Raw genomic sequence first — 8,869 nt, 5'->3', positions numbered from 1 at the left:
GCACATTCTCGCCATCGATTGGTCTCCCAACATTATGGCGATTCCCTTCTCAGTCGGGAATTTTATCATCAGATGGTAGGTGGAAATTATGGCCTTTAGCCGGTTGAGAGTCGGGCGACCTATGATGATGTTGTAAGCGGATGGTTGGTCTACAACCAGGAAAGACACAATGTGGGTGACCTTGATCCCCCGAGTCCCGAAGGTGACTGGGAGGTCGATGGTGCCCTCCGTCATGACTCTCTCCCCGGAGAAGCCGAAGAGTGGGGTCGAGATCGGGGTCGGTCTCAGCCCGGTCAGCTTCATCCTGTCTAGAGCTTATATGAAGATGATGTCGACCGAGCTGCCGTTGTCAATCAGGATCCTCCGGACAAGGTTGTTAGCGACTGGGGCCGAGACGACTATCGTGTCATTGTGCGGGTGGAACACTCGCACTGCCTCCTGGTTGGTGAAGAACATGGATTCAAAGGGGACCGGAGGCGGAACCTCGTACGTGTGGTTGATATGATGAGCTATCTTCCCTTGAGAGACTTCCCGCACGTACTTCTTTCTCTGCGTGCTTGAGTCCCCAAACTCTCGTCCTCCCATGATCGAGCCCATAACATGCATTTGTGAGCTCTCCGGTTCATTGTTCGCCATTCGGTCAGTGACGGTTACCGTCTTCTGACCCTTCCTTTCTTGCCGCGGGCATTCTCCACCCGTTGCGGCCATCCCGATCGTTCTGAAGATGTATTCCTTTAGCTTTCCATCTTGGATAAGGGCTTCAATTTGACATTTGAGCTTATAGCATTCGAACGTCACGTGCCCGTGGTCTTGGTGGTATTCACAAAATTTGCTTCGATCCCACTTCATGGGATCTTTCGTGAAAGGAGCGGGGCTTCCTAGCTTGTCGCGGTGCAAAGCCAGGATCCTCTCTTGCGGAGTATTGAGAGGGGTGAATGCTGAAAACTTCCGGAAGCTATCAACATGCGAGGGCCTTGGCCCGGGGAGGCAGCGATCGTTAAGGGTCTGGCCTCCCTTATTTCTCCTCTTTCGAGGGTCGGGGCGATCCCCGTCCTGATCGTCGCGACGGCAACCGCCTTGTCCCCTAGCTTTTCGGCCATCGAGGTAGTCCTCGATCCCCATATAAATGCGGGCTCTTGACATGAGCTCCGCCATGTCCCTTGGGACCTTTCCAACAATAGACTTGAGGAAGTCGCTCGTGCGAGCTCCCTCTGTGATCGCCGTGATGGCGTCCTTATCATCGAATCCTTCAACCTTGTGAGATTCTTCAGTGAAGCGAGCTAGATACTGCCTCAAGGTCTCGTCTCTTCCCTACCGGATGGACAGGAGGTACGTCTTTGATTTCTTCTGCGCCACCAGAGTGGCAAACCGAGCAAGGAAGGCCTCTCGCAAGGCCCGGAAGGATGAGGCACTCCCCGGCCTTAGGCATCGGAACCACTCAAATCCTGACCCGGTGAGGGTCAGGCTGAATGCTTGGCACAGGGTGACGTCCGACTGTCCCTGCATTGACATCCACGTCTCGTAATGCTGGATGTGGAAGTTCGAATCTGTCCGTCCATCGTAGTGAGGGATGGAGGGTAACTTAAAATTCCCCACGCATGGTTTCGCAAGGATTTGAGTGGCAAAGGGAGAGTATGACTCCTCGATCCCACCGTACGGCCTCTGTCCCCCCGATTCCCTCATCTCGATGATCTGATTTTGGAGGCTTTGGATCATCGTCACCATGTCAAGCCCATTGGATGGGCTGACCGCCGGGGCCGCATAAGTCGCATGTTGGCGTTCATTGGACGCTTGGTCCCTGGCGTTGGCCTGAGGTCGGCCAAGAGTGGTGGCAGGGAGCGCGTCCCTTCGAGAGTTGAGCCTTTGATGGAGGTCCTCTCCTCGGGAGTTCCTCTGAGCCGTCAAACGTTCCCTCAGGTCCCCGCTCTGCGCTTGGTGGGGCGAGGCAACCCTTGGTCGGGTCGCCCGCCGAGCGTCTCGGTTGTTGGCCCCATATCTGCGAGGGCAGCTCTGTCCCCGGCGGGGGGCCGTGTCCAGCCACTTCTTGAGCCTGAGGGGGTGAACCCCCAAGAATAGGAGCACGAGCATTGGCGCCCCGGAAGGGCTGGCCCGACCATGCATCCCTCGTCTTTTCAGACCGGAAGCGTACGAGGCTAGGGGTTGCCTCGTCGGTCCTAGACTCCCTCTCGTAGTCAAGATCGGAGTCGCCACGACTGGGACCACCATCGACATCGTAGCCGAGAAGGTCAGCAATAAGTGTGTTATCCACGCCGGGGCGATCTAGGAGCTCGGCGAGCCTCCGAGCTATGTCCTCGTGGATGACGGCTTTGAGGTCGGCCGTCGGATCTTGGGGCTGTTGGAAATGATCTAGGGTTTAAGAAAAAGTTTAACTCTTCGGTAAGCGGCGGAATTTTAAAAATTTTCTTTTCACAAGTAAAACGTTTTTACTAACCTAGACAAAAAGCAAGCACATGTAAATACAAACTATTATGAGCATAGAAGTTTACTAACCTTTTTAGACGCTTGAACGTTGATGAGCCTTCGGAAGGTTGATAACGTTCGTCTCCCCTCGCAGCACGTCTCTCCTCTTTCCTCGCAAACTCGAGCAACCACGAATGTTTCTATCACAAGAATCACTCGAGAAAGAAAGGAATTAGTGTGTGGGCACTTTTAAACACGACGACTCAAGAACAAGTCTTAGAGTCGAAGAGCTAAAACACTAGGTCAAATGAGGACCTAGGTGCCAAAACAAAAACGAAATTGACTAGAGAGAGAGAGAGAGGAGTCGGCCAACAATGTCTAGAGAGAGAGTCTCTCAATCTCTAACTTATGTTGGATGAATGAAATGAGAGGAATGAGGTGGGGTATTTATAGGAGGAGGATTACCTTCAAAAGGTAGTTTCCTCATACCTCTTGCACGTCCAAATGAGCTTCTAGAAGCCTTTGGATTTGTTTCCTCATTTGCTTTCTCTCTTAGTTGGCCGAAATTGCATTTTCCTTCTAGAGGAAATTTGTTTCCTCTTTTTTCTTTTGGCAAGTATCTTCATACATTAATGCACAAAATAAACTCTCCTTTTTCCTATTGGGCTGCACGAAATTAGTCTCCCATTCTCTTGGGTTGAATGGCCAAAGGGCTTCTAGAAAGCCTTTCTAGATTTTTCTTTACTTGTTCATGACAACATAAGAAAAGCCCATTGAGAATTTTCAAGTAAAATTCTATGAAATGAAATTAATCCACAAGGCCCAATGAACACATCATGGCCAAGTGATCTAGGCCATCATATGACCATGTCAAAAAATTTATTGACATTCATTTCATGCTATGTCCAAAAAGACAAATTTACCCTTTTGACAATTTTCTTAAAACTTGTCTCGTTCTTGTTTTGACTTAGCTTCTAGTTTAACTATTCCTACTCGATGTGATTTGTGACAGTGACCTCATGGATCCAAATGAACAAAGCTTGAGCTAAACACTTGGACTCAAAAGTTCACAAAGAGTTGACACTGAAAATCTCTCGGTTCATGAATATCATCAGCTAGTCGAGATTTACAAAATTACCATTTTACCCTTCTAGCTGTTATTTCCTCAACTCCTTTGTCGCTTGTGAATAAGTTAGAAACAATGTATTGACGAGGAGCTAACAAGTCACATTGTTTCATCCAAAAGAGTCAAGACTCAATTTGGACACTGGCCAGTTCATTTATTCACACTCCAAGGAACAAAGCATGAGGTGATATACATTGCATTTCAGCAATCTTGTACATAAATTCCATATCTATGAGATATTCACAAAGTTACTCATGACATCTTCATAACTTAGTACTTCACCAATAGGTCATGTTCGGAATCACATAGTGAGTCCGAACTCTGACTTTCTCAAATGATAATACGTAAGCTATGAAATGACATGTCTCATTTCAGGATTAAGGTAAGCATGATGCAATTCATACGTGGTGACTTCGACTCATAAGAGGTTAAATGGTTTGTTCTTATCTTGTCTCTAGAAGTGCACTGGTCAATTCAGTACCTTCGGAAGATATCTAGAAGAACTATAGAGTCTCCAACTCTCAATGCCCCATAACCAGACATCATAGATTCTCCTAACAATCGTACTGAGGTCAATAGTCCTTTGACCCTTAGATTGCGAATACATCGTTTTAAGCAAACTACGAAGAGTTTGTTCATGCGAATCTATATTTATCTCTTCGTAAGTTGTTAAGTTTGTTTATGGACTAAAGACTAATGTTTTATCATAAAGTTTCAAACACACAAGGAAGAATGAATGAACGTTTCAACTTTTTATTAATGAATAAGCAATTACAAGCAAGAGTCTTCATGAGACTTTATTACATCAAATGTACAAAATAAAGACTACAACTCTTCTTATGCGCACCATTGACAACAAACTCCCACTTGACTCAAAGAAGATGTGTGTAGTCCTTCATGCCTAATCCTTCTCGATGTTGGTCGAAGACCTTGTTCGCTAGGGCCTTGGTGAATGGATCTGCTAGGTTGTCCACTGTTGAGATCTTTTTCAGTTCCACGTCTCCGCGCTGCACGATCTCTCGAATCAAATGGTATTTCCTCACAATATGCTTAGAGCACTTATGGCTTCGAGGTTCCTTTTAGTTAGCGACACCCCACTATTATCACAATAAAGGGTCATGGGCTCTTCGACATTTGGAACAACTTCAAAATACTTAAGGAATTTTTTAAGCCATACAGCCTCTTTGGATGCTTCACAAGCAGCCACATATTCCGCTTCCATTGTGGAGTCAGCAATGCAAGATTGCTTAATACTCCTCCACACGACAGCTCCACCATTAAGGATGAACACAGATCCCGAAATGGATTTCCTAGAATCCTTATCCGGTTGAAAATCGGAGTCGGTATATCCCGCCATAGTCAGGTCAGTATCTCCGTATGTAAGCATCAAGTTCCTAGTTCTTCGAAGATACTTAAGAACATGCTTAACAGTAATCTAGTGCTCGGGTCCAGGGTTTGATTGGAAACGGCTAACTACGCCAACAACGAAACAGATTTCAGATCTAGTGCAAAGCATAGGATACATGAGGCTTCCTACGGCAGAGGCGTAAGGAATTTTCCTCATGTCTTCAATCTCTTGTGCAGTCTTGGGAGACTGGTCCTTAGAGAGTGAGACTCCATGCCTAAAGGGTGTTTGGCCCTTCTTGGAGTCTTGCATTGAGAAGCGATCCATCACCTTATCAATATAAGATGCTTGAGAGAGCGACAGAGTCCGGTTTTTCCTATCTCGAAAGATTTGGATCCCCAGAATGTACGCGGCTTCTCCTAGATCCTTCATATCGAATTGCTTTGCTAACCAGACCTTAACCTCGGAAAATTTACCCACATCGTTACCTATGAGTAATATATCATCGACATATAGCACCAGAAACACAACTTTGCCTTCGTGTATTAACTTGTAAACACAAGGCTCATCTATTGACTATTCAAAGCCGAAGCTTTTCACAGTTTCATCGAATCTAATATTCCATGACCTAGATGCTTGCTTTAGTCCATAAATGGACTTAAGTAACGCACAAACCTTGGTCTCTTGACCTTTTTTTACGAAACCGTCTGGTTGAGCCATGTAAATGCGCTCATCAAGATTGCCATTCAGAAAGGCTGTCTTGACATCCATTTGCCAGATCTCGTAGTCGAGAGCTGCAGCTATGGATAGGAGTATGCGGATGGATTTAAGCATCGCGACTGGCGAGAAGGTTTCTTCATAGTATATCCTTTCTTGTTGGGTATAACCCTTTGCCACAAGTCGTGCTTTGAACGTCTCGACGTTCCCATCCGGACCCTTTTTCTTCTTGTATATCCACTTACACCCTATGGGTTTAATCCCTTCAGGAAGGTCTACAAGTTTCCAGACTTTCTTGACATACATCGAGTGCATTTCAACTTTCATGGCGTCAAGCCAAAGATTTGATTCAGAACAAGCCATCGCTTGGCTATAGGAAACAGGGTCATCCATGTCAGAGACGGCTACGAGAGAGTCTCCATAGGACATGTACCTGTCAGGCTTTTGAGTAGCCCTCCCACTACGTCGAAGTACTACTTGACGAGATTCTGATGAGTTAGGTTGTGTTTCAGTTGGGGTTAGAACAGTTCTTACAGATGAGATAGAAGCTTCCTCACCCAACTTTTCTTCAAGCACAATTTTGCTTCTAGGTTTTGCATCCTTCATAAAGTCCTCCTCAAGGAAACGAGCATTCGTGCTAACAAAAGTCTTATCGTCCTCGGGACTATATAATGTGAAACCTTTGGTTTCCTTCGGATATCTAACGAACAGACACAATTCTGACCTACTAGCCAACTTGCTAGTCTTTTGCCTTAGCACGTGTGCGGGGCAACCCCAAATTTTGATGCGGCCAAGATTTACTTTACGGCCAGTCCATCGTTCATAAGGAGTACCAGGAACTGTTTTGGACGGAACCTGGTTTAGAATGTAAGCGGCTGTTTCGAGGGCATATCCCCAAAAGGAAAGAGGGAGTGATTAGTAACTCATCATTGATCTAACCATCTCCATAAGAGTTCGGTTCCTTCTCTCTAACACTCCGTTTTGTAGAGGTGTGCCAGGTGCGGTAAGCTGAGAAGCGATACCTTCTTCTTTAAGAAAGTCATCGAACTCTCCAGACATATACTCACCACCTCGATCAGATCGAAGGGTTTTGATCACTTTGCCAGTTTGCTTTTCCACTAAAGCCCTAAAGACCTTAAATACGTTAAAGGTCTCGGATTTGTGTTTGAACAAATAGACAAAACCATATCGCGAGTAATCATCGGTGAAGGTAACGAAGTATTTGTATCCTCCACGTGCCTGTTGGCTGAGCGGACCACATACATCAGAATGTACTAGTTCGAGCAACTCAGTGGCTCTTCGACCCTTATCGGAGAAAGGTCGCTTAGTCATTTTTCCTTCTATGCAGGATTCACAAGTAGGTAGTGAACCTATTGCAGAGGTTTGGAGTGGACTGTCCCTCACAAGTCTCTTAATCCTATCTAGACTGATATGACCAAGTCTCAACCGCCAGAGGTATGTTGATTTTGTTAGATTGGAGGACTCAGAAAGTTTGATCCTCTTTGGCTCCCTAATTAGATCATTATCTATTTCGGTGTCTAAAAGAGAAGGTTGAGTGGGATAGATGTAGAAAAGAGCATTCTTCATACATGCATCAGTGACAAAAGAATTATCAGGAAACGAAATACGAATTCCATTCTTAATGAACTTTAAACAATAATCTTGCTCTAGAGGACGAGCAACGGATATTAAGTTCTTCCCAAAGGTAGGAACAAAATAAACATTATTCAAGTTTAAAATACGCTCTTCAAAAGACAGCGTCACGGATCCCACAGCCTTCGCAGACACCAGGCTCCCATCACCCCATTTGAAACAGAACTCGCCTTCATCTAAGCTTTTGGTTTTCTTGAAACCATTCAAGGAACAACAAATATAGTTAGTAGCAGTGGAGTCAAGAATCCACGTTGATACATTATCAGCTACTAAGCATGCTTCGGTAACTAGTACAATATTATGTTCCTTTGCTTTGAGATAGGCAGGACAGTTCTTTTTATCGCCTTATGAGGTCTCTTCTTAGTTCCAGTGGCGAAGGCTTTTTGCTCAGTAGCATATGCGTCTCCTTGATTCCTCTTTCTCTTAGTGAGACCTACAGCAGTGTGAAGTTCCTTCATAAGCTTGGTAACAGTGTACTCTAGATTGTTTATGGAGTAGTTCATCTTGGAGGTATCAAGAGATGCGGGGAGAGTTTTTAAGATCATATCTATGACATTCTTCCCATCAGTCTCAGATCCTAGGAATTCCATTTTATTCAGAAAACTAATGATCAGTATCATAAAGTCTCTAACAGGAGTCCTAGCCTTCATATGACAGCTCATAAACTGTCGGACTGCTTGTTGCCTTGCCTTTTACCCTCCAAACATCTCAAGGAGATTGTAGAGCATGTCGGCGGCAGTCTCGATGTCACGATGTTGCTTTTTCAGCATATTGTTCATAGATGCTAAGATATAGCACCTCCCAATCTCATCGGATCGAAGCCAGGCCGCTAAGGCGTCATTGTCCTCTTGAGTCGAATCATCATTCGTCAGAGGAGGACATGGGGTGGTGAGTACCCATTTGTGCTTGTTAATGGTAAGGATGATATCGAGGTTGAGTTTCGAATCTACGTAGTTCTTGTTTTCGAGTTTGTTTGAGGAAAGGATGAAAGAGAGAGAGTTGGGAGACATTTTGCCTATAAAAGTTGAAACAAGTTTATGATTAGTCCTTTGTTTAAGGATTTAAGTTTGTTTAAGACTTGATAAAATCCAAAGGTGTTATAAACCAAATGATAATTTACTCCCTCAAGAGCAGGCCGCAAAAAATCTCCATTTATAAGTAAATGACACATCATTAATGCTTAGCCAAGATGTCAATACATCAATTTTGACTAGCCACCTTTTAAATTGGTTTGATCACTCACATCCTTTCGCAGAGCCTCAAGGGAGGATTACTAGGGATTGAGCCTAAGTGTGCAACCAACCATTTAGTCCAAAAGGTCAACTTTGAAAAACAATCCCCCAAGGGGAGGCCTTGTCATCATCGTCTCACTCTCAGACGTAGCTCATTGAGCAATGATCGAAGCAAAAACGCCTTGCAGTACTCCCATTTAAGAGAGGGTCACAAGAGCGGCTCTTAGTCCCACGTTAATTGCTTCTTTCATTAGTGTTGGGGATCGTGGGTTACAAGCAACAAATATAACCCTCCCACTTAGTTTTTGGAGTTGGTTCATGGACTCTTATAAGTTCGGAAACAGATTTCCTAGTTAGAGAGCGACATAGCGGATA

At 45.0% G+C, this 8,869-nt stretch overlaps 1 protein-coding gene across 1 annotated transcript; it reads right to left on the bottom strand.

The window, feature by feature from the left end:
• Positions 1-315: 315 nt before the first annotated feature.
• LOC149404139 (uncharacterized) lies at positions 316-1,155 on the bottom strand. Its single transcript, XM_089607419.1, has one exon. The coding sequence runs from the start codon at positions 1,153-1,155 to the stop codon at positions 316-318; it is 840 nt and encodes a 279-aa protein (XP_089463545.1).
• Positions 1,156-8,869: the final 7,714 nt, after the last annotated feature.

The sequence above is a fragment of the Urtica dioica genome, chromosome 2 (genome assembly GCF_054948205.1).
Source record: "Urtica dioica subsp. dioica isolate 48M chromosome 2, U.dioica_male_clone48M_v1_H2, whole genome shotgun sequence".
NCBI classification, from domain to species: domain Eukaryota; kingdom Viridiplantae; phylum Streptophyta; class Magnoliopsida; order Rosales; family Urticaceae; genus Urtica; species Urtica dioica.
This window is presented reverse-complemented; position numbering and strand designations above follow the sequence as displayed.